This window comes from Panthera onca, chromosome A1, assembly GCF_046562875.1.
Source record: "Panthera onca isolate mPanOnc1 chromosome A1, mPanOnc1 haplotype 2, whole genome shotgun sequence".
In the NCBI taxonomy this organism is placed as follows: Eukaryota; Metazoa; Chordata; class Mammalia; order Carnivora; family Felidae; genus Panthera; species Panthera onca.
In genome coordinates, this window is record NC_138339.1 from 83,264,308 (window position 1) to 83,282,876 (window position 18,569).

Below are 18,569 nucleotides of genomic sequence, written 5' to 3' on the forward strand. Positions count from 1 at the left end.
ACAGCTGTAAATTCATCATTCAATCCAAGGCTCAAAGCACTGTCAATAACTAGAATTGACCTATATGTCTCTCCTGATCTCATGCCCCTTCCACTTTCCCAGAGGTGATCACTGTTCTGAATTGTGTGTTTTTTTCTCTTGATTTTTCTTACAGTTTTATTACCTAAATTTTGATACCTTTAAATTGTTGTAGTTTCGTTTCGTTTTGAGCTCCGTATAAATGGTATTATAATGTATGTAGTTTCCTGAGACTTTGTTGTTAACTCAATATTATTTAAAAATCTGGAAAATTTATCCATATTTTTGAGTGTGGTTATGGTTTATCCACTTTCACTACTATGTAGTATTCATCTCTATTAATATGCTACAGTAGATTTGCCCTCCTGTAATTGAAGAACAGCCCTTTCCAGTTTCGGTTGGCAGACTTTAAGATGGTCCCCAATGATTTTTTCTTCTTGATATCCATGCTTTTGTGTAGACCCTTCCTTCATTGAATAGGATTGTCCTCTGTACCAGTTGAGTATCAGGGAAGTGATGTTGAAACCTTGGCAGTGTTTTCCTTGCTCTCCTGGCTCTCTCTCAGAAGCCATGTCATGGTTATCCTCAAGGAGACCTGTGAAGACTCCCATGTGGGAGATATTGAGGCTTCTAACAACTAATATCAGTAATTTATTTGGGTGAGTGAGCCGCCTCTGGATCTAGCCAGATTTGGCCAATGTATCTTCACTGAAACCTCACGAGCCTGAGTCAGAACCTCCAAGCTGGGATGCTCTTAAATTTGTGATCCACTGATACCATGAGAGATTATAAATGTTTACTGTTTTTGGCAACTACATTTTGAGATAATTTGTTACATAGTTATAGATCATGAAAAAAACTGGCTTTTTTGATGACATGAACATTTTGTGAACATTGACATACCTGTTTCGTGATATTGATGTACAGGACCAAGTAGTGACCCAAAATATGAGATTGTTTGTTGGGTTAAAAATTATAAGAATGTTTACTTTGGAAGTCTCATGCCAATTTTTCTAAAGTTTTTGTACATATATGTATATTTTTTTATGTTTGTTTGTTTAAGTAATCTCTGCACTCCATTGTGGTGCTCAAACTCATAACCCGAGGTCAAGAGTTGCATGTTCTTTTGATTGAGCTAGCCAGGTGCTCCTACTAATTTATATTTTGATCAGCAATGTGAATAAGAATCTTCATTAAGCTCTGTTGGTTCTTTTGACATTGTCAGATTTCTTAATTTTTTCTAGTCTAGTGAGTGTAAAATAATATCTCATCACATTTTTATTCCCTGCCCGAACATCAAAACGGTAGTCTCCTATATTTTTCCCCTAAAAAGCTTAAAGTTTTGTTTTTCACATTTATGCCCTAATGCATTCAAAATTGATCTCTATGAATGGAATGAGGTAGGTATCTAATTTTTTCTTTCTTTCTTTCTTTCTTTCTTTCTTTCTTTCTTTCTTTCTTTCTTTCTTTCTATGTGGTTAACCAGTTGTTCCAATTATTGAAAAGTCCATTCTTTCCCCAGTGATATGTTAGTATCATCTGTGTCACACGAATCTGTTTTGTGGATCTGTTTTGTAGTTCTGTTGCTCAGTTTGTTTATTCCAATACTAATGACTTACTTGGTTAGTTTTGGTAATACCTAGTAAGGTAAGTCTTCATAACATATTCTTCTTTAGGAGTGTCTTAGCTCTTCTTGGCCATTTTTTTTTTTTTTTTTTATAGAACTTTTTGAATAAGTTTTTGTTTTTTTTTTTAAAGTTGGGTTTGAGAGGAATTATATTAAATCCATTTATCAGAGGAAAATTGATATCTTTACAGGATTGGGTTTTTCTGTCCATGAATATGGTATATCTCTTCGTGTATTTCATTCTTCATTAATGTCTTTCAATAACATTTTCTCATTTTGTGCTTATAGATTTAACATACCTTGTGTTAGATTTATTCTTACTATGTAGATTTTTATTTTTTGCAATTATAAATGGTGTTTTTTTTTTTTTTGTTTAAACTATGTTTTACAACTGGTTGTTGCTGGTATTGATACAGTTTATTTTTATATATAAATTACTTTAGCCATCCTGCTAAATTCTTTTTATTCTACATCTCAGCAAGGGAGGGGCAGAGGAAGAGGGAGAGATTTTTTTTTTTTTTTTAATTATTTAAATTCAGGTTAGTCACCATACAGAGTAGTTAGTATTGGTTTCAGGAGTAGAACCCAGTGATCCATCACTTACATATAACTCCCAGTGCTCATCCCAACAAGTGCCCTCCTTAATGTCCATCACCTACTTAGCCCATCCCCCCATCTACCTCCCCTCCAGCAATCCCCAGTAGGTTCTCTATACTTAAGAGTCTCTTGTGGTTTGCCTCACTCTCTGTTTTTATCTTATTTTTCCTTCCCTTCCCCTATGGTCATCTATTTTGTTTCTTAAATTCCACATATGAGTGAGAGAATCTTAAGCAGGCTCCACACCCAGTGCTGAGCCTGAGGCGGGCTCAATCTCAAGACCATGGGATCAGAAGCTGAGCTGAAATCAAGATTCATATGCTTAACTGACTGAGCCACCCAGGTGCCCCATCTTGTTTTTTGATTCTAGAAAATCTTGTTTCTTGGCTCTTGTTTTGTTGTTGTTTTAGATAGTCATACTATCTACAAATAGTAACTTTCTCTTCTCAATCTATATATATGTATTTAAACAGTTTTTTTGTGTGTTTATTTTTGTGAGAGAGAGGCAGAGCATGAGTGGGGGAGGGGCAGAGAGAGAGGGAGACACAGAATCTGAAGCAGGCTCCAGGCTCTGAGCTGTCAGCACAGAGCTGGATGCGGGCCTTGAACTCATGAACCAGACCATAACCTCAACGGAAGTTGGACGCTCAACCAACTGAGCCACCCAGGTGCCCCCAATCCTTGTATATTTTTTGTTTTCTTTTCTATAACTTATTATACTAGAAAAGCGTCCAGAAAACTTTGATTAGAAGTGGAAATAGTAAAGTGGTAATGATGGGCATTCTTTTCTGGTACCTGATTTTAAAGAGAATGTTTTTAATATATTACCATGAAGAGCAGTTTTACTGTATTTTTGTTTTGTTGAATCTCTTTATTATGTTAAGGGTGTTCCTTTTTCCCAGTTTACTATGACTTTTCTTCCTAATATGAGTATTGAATTTTATTACTTTTTCTGCAGATATTGAAATTGTTATTATTTCTTCCTTTATGTTAATTTAGTGATATTTCTAGGTATCCTTAGTTTTGTAATGTACCTTCCAAGTTTAGTTATTTTCAACAGGAGGGTCGCTCAAAGGACAGAGCTATAATGTTGAAAATGAAATCTAGTTGTAAAATTCTTGACTCTCATGATGATAGGAAGGGATTCTACCAACTTTTGCATAAGTAGACAATAGTAATGAGAGCTATCTGGCATACTGTGTTTAAGCATAAGTCTAATACATAAATGACTTAACATTTCACAAAGTGCCCTTGTACTGACAACTTCAGTGTCATGTGGCTAAGTAAGGTTGTCTTTTGTTGGGGAAAAAACATATTTTGTGGACGCCAAGAGGGCTCAAAGCCTTTTGCTTTTGGAATAAGAGAATTTGTTGTCTGAAATCCTTTGTTAATTTAGGCAAGGTATGAATTGTGTGTATTATTTTCTGAATGAAGTAAATAACCAATGTAACTAATATGGTAGTTTAAAAGGATGACTTGAGATTTCAAATTCCTAATTCTTTTTTTTTAAGATCAGATTTTGTAGTATCACAACAGTATAGAGCCTCTCCAAATCTTTCTGAATTCTTTGCTGTTGGTTTCAGGATTGGGCATTGTTGAAATATGGTACAAATGTGAAATTCTGGAAAGTGCTATCACTTTATAAAGAACTGGGAAATTCCAGAAGTGAGAAAGAAATCCATTTCGAAGGCACTTAAATGATAATACTCCCACTTGTTAACACGTTTATGTAAAGTCAGCCTTCACAGACATTTTCCCCTTAAATAAATAACAAGGAGTGCACTGTCAGTAGACATTGAATCTGAGTGGTACTTATATGCCTTATTTGCAGTACAATTGTGGTCTCCAGAAGCTTAACTTTACCATTAAACTTTATTGCTAGTGTTATTAGCGTGGTTTACAGGCATTAAGAGTAAATTGCTTGATCCTCTGCTTAAGTTTTTATTTTTGTTTGTATAGCAAACTTCCATTAACTTCTGTTAACTTTGAAGTAAGTTAATAGAGTATGTGGGATCAGTTCTGATAACAATAACACTAATAATAAAGCAGTTATTATTAAATTTCATTCCTTGTTAGAAATTGCATAACATTGGGGTGTTACTAAGTAGTATGTGGCCAAGGAATTAACAAATCATAACCGAAGTGAATCAGTGAATCATTGAATCATTGGAAGAAGTACGTAAGGAATAATGACAGGCCAGGGAGGCAAATTACCATTGACAGAGAACTCCCAATGCACAGAATTAGAAGAAGCTAGACTAGAGCACTGTGAATTATAAAACCTTTATATATGATGTTTACCTTTTATACCTGGGAAATACTGTGTTTGCCCCTAATGTTTAGATAGAGCAGGCCTAGATGGTTCCTAGCCTGGTTCTGGTGGGAGGGATGGTAAGGACATCTGAAAAGGGAAGTTCTTTAAGTAAGTCTGCCTAAAGCCCACTTATCACTCCTGTTTCTTAGAAGGAATAGAGAAGATTGAGTGAAAGGGGCAAGCCTGTTCCCTTTCTGTGCTGTGCCTTGATGTTTGGCATTTAGCTATACAGAAGAGATGGAGAGAGAGAACCATTTAATACGCAGTGAGGTACACTACTCTAGTGTATCTCTTTTGCACTATTGGAATCATCACCTTGAAAAGAAACCTTGTGGGGCATTTGGGTGGCCCAGTCGGTTAAGCGTCTGACTCTTGATTTTGGCTCAGGTCATGATCTCAGGGTTCATGAGTTCAAGCCCTGTGTCGGCGCCTCTGTGCTGGCAAGGAGGAGCCTACTTGGAATTCTTTCCCTCTTCTCCCTTCGTGCATGTGCATGCATGCTCTCTCTCAAAATAAAATAAACTTAAAAAAAAAAATGACAAGAAACCTCCCCATTAGCAATCACTTTTTACTCCCCTCCTCCAACACCCCAAACCCATTAAGTTACTTTCTCTCTTTCTGTGGATTTATTTGCCTATTCTTGTCATTTCTTATAAATGGAATTCTATAATATATGGTCTTTTGTAACTGATTTCTTTTATTTAGCATAATGTTTTCAAGGTTATTCATGTTGTAGCATGTATCAATACTTCATTTTTTATGAGTTAATAATATTCTAGTGTATGGATATACCAAATTTGTTTATCCAGTCATCACTTGATAGGCATTTACTTTCTGGCAGTTATGAATAATGCGTTTGTGAACATTTGTGTTTAAGTTTTGGTGTGGACATGTGTTTTCATTTCTCTTGGGTATATACCTAGAAGTGGAATTGCTGGGTCATATGGTAAATCTATGTTTAACATTTTAGGGAACTGCCAAACTTTTCTAAAATGAGTGTATGCCAGTTTACATAATACATAATAATGTATGAAGATTTCAGTTTCTCTACATTCTCACCAATACTTGCTATTATCTTTCTTATTTATTATAACCTTGCCTGAGGGTGTGAAGTGGTATCTTACTATGGTTTTGATTTTCATTTTTCTAATGGCTAAGGATGTTGAGCATGTCTTTTTTGGGTGCTCTTTCGTCATTTGGATATCTTCTTTGGAGAAATGCCTATTCATATCCTTTGTTCATTTTTAAAGTTAGGTTATTTTTCTTTATTGTTGAGTTGCCAGAGTTCATTATATATTCTGGATACATCTTGTCTCAACATAATGAAACTTTTTTAACTTCCAGAAAAAACATTAAGAAAAGTACAGTGTCACAGATCGGATTTTTTAGAAACAGGTGCTGAGATAAAATTTGGTGTGAAAGATGTGGAAGACCAACACTTGGGGCACCTGGGTGGCTCAGTGGGTTGAGCGTCTGACTTCGGCTCAGGTCACGATCTCATGGTTCGTGAGTTCGAGCCCCACATTGGGCTCTGTGCTAACAGCTCAGAAAATGGAATCTGCTTCAGATTCTGTCTCTCCCTCTCTCTGCCCCTCCCCCGCTCACATTCTTTCTCTCCCTCAAAAAAAAAAAAAAAAAAAAAAAAAAAAGAACAACACTTAGGAGAAGAAGAAAGACAACAGGATTGGTCGGATAGAGAAGTTGAACTTAATGCAGGCCTGACCAAACCTCTACCAACCTGAAGATGAGCCCCGCAGCAAATATTGCCTGTCAGAGGCAGGCCTTCATATTCCCACTGGGCTCAGTCAGCGACTGAGACAGTCAACCTGGGAAAGGCACCACCTTGAGTGAGACAGCTCTCGGCATCTGAGGCAGACTCTGAAGTGGGGAACAGTTGGAGGCTCTTTGCTAACTGTACTCCATGCTGCTGCGTAGCAAGTTCTCCTTGAAGGTGCATCTCGGGGCGGGGGGCGGGGGGGGGGGAGGGTTCCCCTTAGTGTCTACCACATGCATATTATATTTTAAAATCTAAGTTTAACCTTTAGTTCACATAGTTTAGCAGAGATGCTGGTAAGCATATATATGGAATGAGAAAATGTGATGTAGACTTTGCAAGTAAGTTATTACTGCTATTTCATGGTATTGGCTACTTTGAAATCTTATGAATATAGTTAATTTCTCTTTGTTGAATTTGACCTGGAGTTATGTATATTTATAATATTATTTATGTTTACCATAGAATTAAAGTCTGTTAAGTAGCTTACATGACATTTATATTTGACCCATATAAAGGAGGTTATTTGTTTTACATGTTCTGTTTTTGCAAAATTTTGAGCATATCTTTTGAGAATTATTTTGTCCTCATCCATAGCTCTGCTATTTCTGCTCCATATTATGAAAACTTCATAAAAGATTGCTTAAATTAGTTTTTCTTTTGAGGGGCTTCAAAATTGAGAACTTAGTCCTTGTTTAATTTTTTAGCTTCAGCTTTAGCATTGTCTTGCAGATACTCTAAGGATTTCATTCTAGTCTTGTTTAGTTTGTCTTTTTGCTAGGCAAATAGTAATGTGAAACCTATCCAGATGACTTCCAGTTTTGGAACCTGTTAAAAGGCATGGTAGTACATTATTAGTTTCTTCTAAAATCTTTGTATATGAGGGGCGCCTGGGTGGCTCAGTCGGTTAAGCGTCCGACTTTGGCTCAGGTCACGATCTCCGGTCCGTGAGTTCGAGCCCCGCGTTGGGCTCTGTGCTGATTGCTCAGAGCCTGGAGCCTGTTTCAGATTCTGTGTCTCACTCTCTTTCTGACCCTCCCCCGTTCATGCTCTGTTTCTCTCTGTCTCAAAAATAAACGTTAAAAAAAAATATTTTAAATCTTTGTATATTATATTCCTTACCTTTTGACTTTTTCTTTTAAATATTTGATTTACCAAAAGTATTGTCAGGAATGATGAGGAGTGTTTTTATCAATCTTAATTCTGAACAGCAAACCAAATAGACTGCGACAGTTTTGGTTGACAGCTGTCATCTATATGTAATTAACTGTGTCCAACTTACTCAGACTCCATATTGGACTACTTGCTGATAATATAAATTAGTACACAAAAGTGAAAACTTCCTATAGGATAAATGAGAAGTTGAAACTGGAATAGTTTTTTTGATTGAAGTTAAATAGTATGACTCCACCATGCAGGTAAAGGAGCTCATAAGTAGGAGCTCCTATCCAGAAGACTAGAGTTAAAATCCCAACCATCCCTTGCTGATCTGGCATACCTGACCCAGGTTACTTTGCTTTTCATATATCCCATGATACCTCATCTCTGTAAAATGCAGATATGTCAACCCCTCCTTTCCCTGACAGTTGTGGTGATAACCTAATAAAGTAATGGGTATGAAAGCATTTGTTAACTTTGTGACCAACATATGCTATTTAGGAGATATTTAGAACAGTATTCTTCTTTGGATACATTTTTACCTAAATCAAGTTAGAACTCACATACTTGAACATTTTCCAGACACATATTTAATAAGATTAGAAAAGAATATAAACGGGGCACTTGGGTGGCTCATTTGGTTAAGTGTCTCACTCTTGGTTTCGGCTCAGGTCACGATCTCATGGTGTTGTGGGTTTGAGCTTCACATCAGACTCTCCACTGCCAGCCCAGAGGCTGCTTGGGATTCTCTCTGTCTCTGTCTCTGTCTCTCTCTCTCCCCCTCCCTCTCCTCCCTCTACCCCTCCTCCACTTGTGCTCAGTCTCTCTCAAAATAAATAAACTTAAAAAAAAAAGAATACAAATTATATGAAGAAAATTAATTTATATTTCATTATGATTATCTTCAGTATAGTTTTGGAAACCCAAGTCAACTCAACAGGTATTTATTATGGGGCTTTATTATTTCTTTTTAGAATTCATCCAAACAGTGCATATCAGAAGTTTCTCATTCCTCGAAGTTGGACTAATTTGGGTATCCTTGTGTTTGAGTACAAATTAATTGGAATCCAATTTTGTTTGATATTATGTGGATTACTAATATTTATAGAGAAATTTATTGTTTTCAAAATGTGTATACATTTTTTTTAAATGTTTATTTTTTGAGAGAGAGAGAGCAGGCATGCAAGTGGGGGTGGGGCAGAGAGAGGAGGACAGAAGATCTGAAGCCTGCTTCACACTGACAGCAGTAAGCCCCATGTGGGACTCAAACTCATGAGCTGTGAGATCATGACCTAAGCCCAAGTCTGATGCTCAACCAACTGAGCCACCCAGGCGCCCCTTCCATACATTCTTTGATATAATCTTCATAATTGCCCTGTAAAAGGAAGTGCTGTTATTTTTCTTAAGGAAGTTATGACTTTCTCAAGATAACCCACCTTGTAGGTGGTAGAATTGAGATTAAAATGCTGAATTTCTCATACCAAACCTCCTATATCACATTGACTGGGAAACTAAGAAATTACTTCAGAAAGCGTTAGATTGGATTCAGGTATGTCAACTTTGATCCAAGCATCGATGACATTCTCAGTAGAAGATGCCATTTTCTATGTACCATGAGCCCATATTACCCTGGGCTTTGTCTTCTGTGTCTGCTCTAGCCTGATACGCTTGTTCTTGTGCCTTTTCCCCAGTCCGATATGTATATGCACACACACCCTCCAAACTTCTTTCTTTTTTTTCTTTTTGAGAGAGAGAGTGAATATCTTAAGTAGGCTCCATGCTCACCATAGAGCCCAATGTGGGGCTCAGTGTCACAACTGTGAGATCATGACATGAGCCGAAATCAAGAGTCAGTTACTGAATGGACTGAACCACGCAGGTGCCCCCAAACATACATTTTTTGTGCTTCAGCCTCAGAACTATAAGCTGTCCAGGATTATTATGAAGTAACCTTTGCTGATGAGCAATTTCTGAATAACATAGATATTTTAATTATAATTTGGGTAAATCTTTTGGTTTCTCGCAAATCTTTGGTACCAATTCAAAAAGTACTTGTGGCACTACTTACCACAAGAAGGGCATTATGAGCTGGATTTCCAGAGCCTGACTTAGTAAACGTAGATTCTTTGGGACCAAATCAGCTCTAAAGGTCCCAGGGAATTCAGTTTTACTTGTCTTGTGATGTATTTTATACTTGCATCGTTGCATTCAGAATGGGAGGTGGAAAGCCTTCAATTGCAAAATCATCTATATCTAGTCCTTATTTAATACCTACCTAAAAACAAGCAGATGTAGGAAACTTAGGCTTCTGTATATTTCCCTGTACATATTATAAGTGCTCATGCCATATTTTGAGCAAACAGGGCAACTAAGAAATATTCTACTCTTTCATGTTTTGAAATGCTGACTGGATAAAGATTACACATGACAAGTTATTTATAGCTTTATTTATACTTAGTGGATTCTCTGTTGGAATCATAGAAGGAAAGAAGATATGATAATTGCTTTGTGTAGTTCACAGAATGAAATTGCAAACTGAGATGTTTTGAATCTTGTTTATACTACAACCATTTCTAGGAAACCATATTTAAACAGCAGTGGTTATCATGAAGTATACAACGTGTCAACTGTGTCCCAATTCACATCAGTAAAAACCTTCTACCACTTTATTCCCTATAACCTAACCTCCATCAGATAATACTAAATAAACTATGTTGAGTGCACATATTAATATATATCAAATGTATCAAACGGGTTGCTGGCCACATTTTCAGTAGTGTTTATCTGTGGTCATGCAGGTTATAACTCTGAATTTTTATTAGGAAAACTAAATTGAGAATTTATAATGTTCCCGATTTAGCTTCACCAGCTGTGCCACAGCCATGGAAGATAACTTGAGAGGGCAAAAATCTAACAGTGAATGAGAGAGCAACAGACAAATTGCTTTCGCTTCATGCTTACCTGCTTTGCATCTGCTGCTAGAAGGTTTAGGATCACAGATAATAATTAGTACTCTTGTAACATACATATCATCACTTAAGTAAATTGCAACGTGAAATTTTTTGGTTATATCATAAAATAAGAATATGATTATTGGTATATAATTTTGAGAATCTTGAAAATTATTCTTTAAAATGTGAATTTCTCCCCCAACCCCCATCTCTTATTTGTAAATTCAGCAAATAACCAGTGAGTTCCAAACATGCCAGACATGTGCTAGGGACAGACACAATACCTGTCCTCAGTGAGATCAAAATCTAAAGGGGGGATATGTATTAAACATTGTGGAGTATTTAGAGCTTTTTCCAAGGTTTTGTGTTTTTTTGTTTTTTTGTTTTTTTTTAGATATAATTGACATGTAACACTATGTAAGTCTAAGGTATACAATGTAATGATTTATATACATATGTATGGCAGAATGATTCCACAATAAGGTTGGTTAACACATCCATTACCTCACGTAGTTAACCTGCTTCGTGTGTGTGTGATGAGAGCTTTTAAGATCTACTCTCTTAGCAACTTTCAAGTTTGCAATATAGGATTGTTAACTGTAGTCACCCTGCTCTACGTTAGATCTCCAGAACTTTAAAATGTGAATCTTGAAAATGACTCTAGCACCAAAAATATTCTATAATTTCACTTTCATTGAAACAGTCACAATGAGATAATAGTATACATTCTTCTGTTTAAAATTTTTTTTTAATTAAAAAATTTTTTTAACATTTATTTATTATTGGGAGACAGACCGTTAGCAGGGGAGGGGCAGAGAGAGAGGGAGACACAGAATCTGAAGCAGGCTCCAGGCTCTGAGCTGTCAGCACAGAGCCCGACGCTGGGCTCGAACTCACAAACCAAGAGATCATGATCTGAGCTGAAGTCGGACGCTTAACTGACTGAGCCAATCAGCCGCCCCTCAGTTTAAAACTTTTTTAATATTTATTTATTTTTGAGAGAGAGAGAGAGCAAGCAGGGGAAGCGTAGAGAGAGAAGAAGACAGAATCTGAAGCAGGCTCCAGGCTTTCAGCTGTCAGCACAAAGCCTGACACGGGGCTCAAACTCATGAACCGTGAGATCGTGACCTGAGCCAAAGTCAGACGCTTAACTGACAGAGCCACCCAGGCGCCCCAAATTCTTCTGTTTAGTAATCAGGCAATTTGGGGCCATTGAAAAATAACCAAACCACTTATATTTAGAAGAAATATTGGATTGGCAGGAGGATAGATTTATTAAACACTGCAAGAAGCCCTTGTAGATAGTTATGGAATTGTTAACAGAGAGCGGTGCATGAGATTTCTCATTATGAACATTTCTTTTTTCTTTTCCTTTTTCTCTCTTTCTTTCTTTTTTTTTTTTTTTTGAGCGAGTTGGAGAGTATGCAAGTGCAGGAGAGATAGTTGGGGCGGGGGGGAGAGAGAGAGAGACAGACAGACACACAGGTAGACAATCTCACGCAGGCTAAATGCCCAGCACAGAGCCCAACATGGGGCTCAATCTCATGACCATGATACCATAACCTGACCCAAAGTCAAAAGACATGCTTAGCCAACTGAACCATCCAGGTACCCTGTGAACATTTCTCTTTAATTTCTGCTATAGGATGGTGTATAATAGGGAATTGCTGGTAAAACTTGTATGGAAACCTGTGGGACTTGACAGATAAGACCAATTCCTGCACGTAAATAGATAAACCTTTATAACAGTGTTGTAATTATCATTCTAGGTCTTACGTGTTTTACAAGTTGGCAGTTTGTTTTGCTAGCCCCCACCCAGGCCATGACCATGTCTGTTTTACTCACCACTGCACCCTGGTATCTTATACATTGTCCACCATACAAACTATGATATGTTTCTTGAAGGAATGTAGACACATTTTATTCACGTAGATTGACAGAGTTTTTAGTTACCTATTCACAGAAGAAAAATAACTTCTTTCCTGCTAAGTGGAAATGCCTTCCTACTCAAAAGTACTCTCATACTCTACTTTTTCCTATTAGGAAACCTCACTCCATTGAGAAGCAGTATTATTGCTAATAATAGCAATGATCAGATGTATATACCTTCTATAATATTAATTCTCAGCCACCATTATTTGGGCTATATTTTATGAATGAGGATACTGAAGATTTTGGATATTAAGTGACTTGTTCCTGACCACAGAGCTATTATTAGGCAGTGAAACCAGGATACATTTATAACAATTAAAAAATATATAAGCCAGAGTATATTGAGCACTTAATTATGCATCAGGTACTATGCTAGATCTTTTATTTTCCATTTAATCTGAGTGTAACCATATGAGGGAAACATGATTATCATTGTTATTTTTCACATTTGGAAATAAGGCACAGAGAAGCTAAATAATTTGTCAGGGGTATGTGGTAGTTGATGGTAAAGCCAGATGGTCTTTCCTCTTATACTACCTGCCCTCACCCCACCCTCCCTCAGTTAGAATTGAGATAAGGACAATACGATTTATGACTGTTTGAGACATTCATAGTTTTAAAATATTATTTTCAGTGTTGGTATTTTTATTTTCTGCTATACTTAGCTGATTATGAAAATGCCTCAGTTTTTAAAGATAGTTATAAAATAGACCTCCAAAAGGAAACTGAAATTTTCTTTGTGGATAGCAAATAAATTGGGTTCCTCAATCAGAGGAATTTTCAGTGTTGTTTTATTATTGTCATGAATGTAGTTTTTATAGAATTTCATTAACAGTTATAGATTGACTAAATTAGTTTAACTTTTTCCATTGTATGTGTTTCATTTTTGTCCCTTAAACCTTAGGAGTAGTGTTTTTGTTTGTTTGTTTGTTTGTTTGTTTGTTTGTTTTACTCTTCATGGGCATACTGGGAAAAAACTTCTATTTGTGGTGTAAATGCCTTCCCTTTGGCCAAAATGGAGCAGAATTAGATCTTAATAAACATAATTTTATATTATGATTGTTTACTGGAGTGCCATTTATATGGCTTCCAGATACTGAATTTGACATAGTTTCATTTTTAAAACGGGCTAATTTTTTCCCTTAAAGTTATATTTTGAATTACACCAGAGGTAGCTTATAGCTACCTTACATAGTTTGTATTTTTCTCCTTCTGCTGTCTGTTCCAGGTCGAAGACATTCTGACTTTGTAATTGGCACAAGCTTATAGTTCATTTTAAAAGAAATTTCAGGCTTTTGAAATTACCTGGAGATATTTAAAAAAAAATTAGATGATCGAGAACTAAACTTACACAGTAAGTTTAGCTAAATTACATTCAGCAACTTTAGGTATCTGTATGTATAAGGCATTGTGTTTGGTGACATGAGAGATATAAAGATGACAAAAACTTGATACCTTTATCCTGGGACTTGTAATCTGTTAGCCAACCCAGACAAATACATAAATAACTATAATGCAAGGCAGGCTATGATAAGTAACTGTGGTATAGGCATCAACAAAGTGCAGTGGGAAATCAGAATAGAGATTAATCCCAACTGGGAGGATCTATGAAGTTCTCATGGAGTAGGTAGGATTGAGTAGAGCTTAATTTATTGCTTTCATTCATTCTAGACTGTCTTCTGAAGATTGATGTCTATTTCCTTGAGCTCTTTAATTTTGTTACCAATTTGGATAAGCATGGCACAAATCCAGCAGGGAGGTCCAGATGAAAAAGAAAAGACTACAGCACTGAAAGGTACATGCTTAATTTGCTTTTTTAGGGGTTTTCATTGTTCCTCATGAAGGTATAGGAATATTTAGGTGATCTTCCTTTCATTTCAGTTCTAAAATAAGAATATTAGTATTTAATCCATTTGTAACTCTTTGTATCCCTCACAACTGTCTCAGTGTCTGAAGTGTAGTATGTACTCAGTAAATAAATCACAGAATCACATACTTTTACAACTGTAGGAAATCTTAAGTCTTTTCTTATCCAAAGTCATCTATTTAAAGGTAAAACTAACACTATAAGTCTCTTGAGTCAAGATTAAGTGCCATTATCATATTTTTGTTGATCAGAATGTCATGCTTGGCTAGGGTAATGGTGTGCCTAATAATCCAGTATTCTATCTTCATGGCATTAATTAGGAATATATTTTTGATAGTTTTTAAAATTAAAAAAAAAATTATTTTAGAGGGAGAGACAATTCGTAAGCGGGGGAAAGGGGCAGAAGGAGAAAGAGAGACTCTTAAGCAGTCTCCACACTCAGCATGGCGCCTGATGCAGGGCTTGATCCCACGACCCTGGGAGTCAGATGCTCAGCCTACTGAGCCACCCGGGGGCCCTGAATTAGGAATATTTTTTGAGAGGCTTTCCATGTTAACATCTCAGAAAGAATCTGCCCAAGCCATTCTTCCGGAATTTTGAATTCTAGACTTTTTAAGTCTGCAATCTAAAAGAATTTTACTCCTAAATGTGCATTTTTGAGCTGAAAGATTTCTTCATTATTATATATTTCAATCTAACTGTCTAGTGACTTACCCCAGATCAGCTTACCTAAGTAATTTGTATGTGGTCTCACAGTTACTTTCTTTGATGGTGAAAGAAAATCTTATGGATTTTCTAAATGTTGAGATGCCATCTGTGCTAGATAATGAATCTTTTATTCAATGTAGAGTCTTTGTGGTCTTCAAGATGCTTTGTAGGTGATGGCCCAAATGAATGTGTACCAGACCATCTTAGTTGCAGCCATTTCTCTGAATCCCTCACTGCTATCCTGCCCTGCTTTATGAGGCTGGATGATAAAGATATCTCAAGATTCTCTCTTTCGACCTTACTTTATCTCTTTTCTTGAAAGCCTAAAGCATATAAGTATGTAATAAAGAAGCCAGCCTCATCTTGTCCCTGCTTTTAGAGCTAATGTTCTCTCAATGGAATGGTGTAGCTAGCCTGTACCTTCAAAAATGGAAAATGGCTAAGAGCATTACTTTCTTCTCACAAATGTGAGAGATGATGTAATGGATCAGAGTGGTCGCAGAAAGGATGATGACAGATTCTGGTTGTGTTGTGAAGAAAGAGATGACATGATTTGCTGTTGGGTCAACAAGATAAATTCGAATGCCCTTGGCCTAAAAAGCTCTTAGATTTGTTAGATTAAGAAAACTGGGAGAAACAGGTTGTGGTGATTGTAGTGGAAAGCAGGAGTTAGGTTTTAGATATATTAAATGTTAAACTGAGGTGCTTCTTAAACAGGAAGGTAAAGAGGTTGAGTATGGAGTTTGGGAGAGCATTTGGGTTAGAGATAAAAGTTTGAGGAAACATTAGTATAGAGGTAATATTTAAAGAACCATGGGTCCTAATTGAGATCACTGGAGATGTCAATGTAGACAGGAAAAAGATCTGTAGATTGAGCCCTAGGGCATCTCAACTCTAGGGTCAGGAAGATGACCAGGAACCATCAAAAGAAGCTGAAAATGAATTTCTAGGAAGAAAGGCTAAGAACCAGGAGCAAGAGAGAGAGATCCTGAGTGCCAAATGTAAAAAAAAATGGGAGTAATTAATTTAGTCATGATGATAATTCATGTTATACAAGGACTGAGAAATTACTTTTGGAATTTACAGTGTGGAGGTCATTGGTGACCGTCAAAAAGAGCTATTTTCATGAATTGATGGAAATGAAAGCTCTTTTGGAGAGCTTCGGTAGAGAATGGGAAGAGAGGAATTGGAGACAGTTGTGGACAACCCTGTAGAAGGTTTTACTGCATGCTTGTATGCTGCTGGGGATGACTAGCACTCTCAGAATAATGGTTGATTTAGGAGAGAGGGCAAGGAATGTATGTAAGTCTCCTTCTAAATAGACTCTCTGGCTTTCCAACTAGATGTGTTTTGTGAGTCTTCAACCTTACTCTGTAATGTGAAAATTTGAATCTTTCAAGTTATGGTCCAATTTACACTTCCTCAAGCAGTTTGTAAGAGTTTACATAGGTTTTCTGGGTTTTGGAGGTACAATTATGTAAAAAGAGTATGGATAGGGTCTAAAGATGGAACTGTCTGGATTTAAGCTCAGGTTTTTCTGCTTAGCTTCTCTGAATCTGTTAATTCATCAGTACTATAGGAATAAGAATGTTTAGCGCACATGAACTTGTAGCAATTCATGGAGTTAAATAGGAAATATTAGAAAACAAAATGGCAGTGCATAGCAAAGTATATTTCAAACAAATTGTCAAACTGAATAAAACTTTATCTTTCAAACAGTCTACTTACCAGTTTTTTTTTTTAATTTTTTTTTTAACGTGTATTTATTTTTGAGACAGAGACAAAGCATGAACGGGGGAGGGGCAGAGAGAGAGGGAGACACAGAATCGGAAGCAGGCTCCAGGCTCTGAGCCATCAGCCCAGAGCCCGATGCGGGGCTCGAACTCACGGACCGCGAGATCGTGACCTGACCTGAAGTTGGACGCTTAACCGACTGAGCCAGCCAGGCGCCCCTCTACTTACGAGTTTTATGTTTTATGGATTGTGTTTTTGGTGTCATATTCTTTGCCTAACCCTAGTTTATGAAGATTTTCTCCTGTGTTTTCACCTAAAAAGTTCTATAATTTTAGATTTTACTTTTAAATTAATGACACATTTGGAGTTAATTTTTATAGAAGGTATGAGACCTAAGTCATGGGGTTTTTGTTTGTTTGTTTTGCCTATTAATTTCTATTTGTGACAGCACATTTGTGAAAAAGACTGTCTTTCCACCATGGAATTACTTTGTCCATCTTTGTCAAAACTGGGTATATTTGGGTATTTGGGTGGCCTCATTTTGGGCTCTCTGTTTTGTTCCATGGATCTGTGTCTATCTCTTTGGTAACACTGTTGATTACTGTACTGTATAGTATGTCTTAAAATTGAGTAGAGTGATTCTTCCCATTTCATTCTTTTTCAAAAGTTTTAGCTTTTAGGTATTCTAGGTTGTTTGCTTTTCCATATACATTTTAGAGTTAAATTATCCATATCTGCAAAAAAATTTACTGAGATTTGATTAATATTCTTTTTAAGCCTATAGATGAATATGGGGAATATTGACATCTTTATTGAGTCTTTCAATCCATGACATGGTATGTCTCTGATTTATTTAGATCTTTGATTTTCTTTATCAGCATTTTGTAGTTTTCAGCATATAGGTCTTAAATATTTATTAGATTTATACCTAAGTATTAATTCTTTAGGGTGATTATAAACAGTGTTGTATTCTTAATTTCAGTTGCCACGTGTTTATTCTTTTTTTTTTAATATATGAAATTTATTGTCAAATTGGTTTCCATACAACACCCAGTACTCATCCCAAAAGATGCCCTCTTCAATACCCATCACCTCCCCTCCCCTCCCTCCCACCCCCCATCAACCCTCAGTTTGTTCTCAGTTTTTAAGAGTCTCTTATGCTTTGGCTCTCTCCCACTCTAACCTCTTTTTTTTTTATTATTCCTTCCCCTCTCCCATGGGTTTCTGTTAAGTGTATCAGGATCCACATAAGAGTGAAAACATATGGTATCTGTCTTTCTCTGTATGGCTTATTTCACTCAGCATCACACTCTCCAGTTCCATCCACGTTGCTACAAAGGGCCATATTTCATTCTTTCTCATTGCCACGTAGTACTCCATTGTGTATATAAACCACAATTTCTTTATCCATTCATCAGTTGATGGACATTCAGGCTCTTTCCACAATTTGGCCATTGTTGAGAGTGCTTCTATAGACATTGGGGTACAAGTGCCCCTATGCATCAGTACTCCTGTATCCCTTGGGTAAATTCCTAGCAGCGCTACTGCTGGGTCATAGGGTAGGTCTATTTTTAATTTTTTGAGGAACCTCCACACTGTTTTCCAGAGTGGCTGCACCAATTTGCATTCCCACCAACAGTGCAAGAGGGTTCCCATTTCTCCACATCCTCTCCAGCATCTATAGTCTCCTGATTTGTTCATTTTCAGTTGCCACGTGTTTACTGATAGTTTATGGAAATGTGATCAAGTTTTGTTTGTTGATATTATGTCTAATGGCTCTCCTAATGTCACTTAATAGTTCTAGGAGTTTTGGGGGTAGATTCCTTCAGATTTTCTGTTAGGCCATCAGGTTGTTTGCACATTTGATGGTTTAATTTCTCCCTTTCCAA

General features: G+C 36.7%; 1 protein-coding gene across 11 annotated transcripts in view; it reads left to right on the forward strand.

Moving 5' to 3' along the window:
- The window catches only part of ARB2A (ARB2 cotranscriptional regulator A), a 423,507-nt gene that overhangs the window by 23,119 nt on the left and 381,819 nt on the right, over positions 1–18,569 (forward strand). Inside the window, exons 1-2 of one of the 11 annotated variants that reach the window (XM_060637732.2) lie at positions 13,623–13,725; positions 14,043–14,166. The exons of 8 other annotated variants lie outside the window; for them this stretch is intronic. In XM_060637732.2, coding sequence (XP_060493715.1) covers positions 14,061–14,166 — 106 coding nt within the window. In that variant the 5' untranslated portion in view covers positions 13,623–13,725; positions 14,043–14,060. Of the gene's footprint in view, positions 1–13,622; positions 13,726–14,042; positions 14,167–18,569 lie in introns of those variants that run through there. 2 more of the 11 variants (XM_060637733.2, XM_060637741.2) reach the window with 2 other exon arrangements.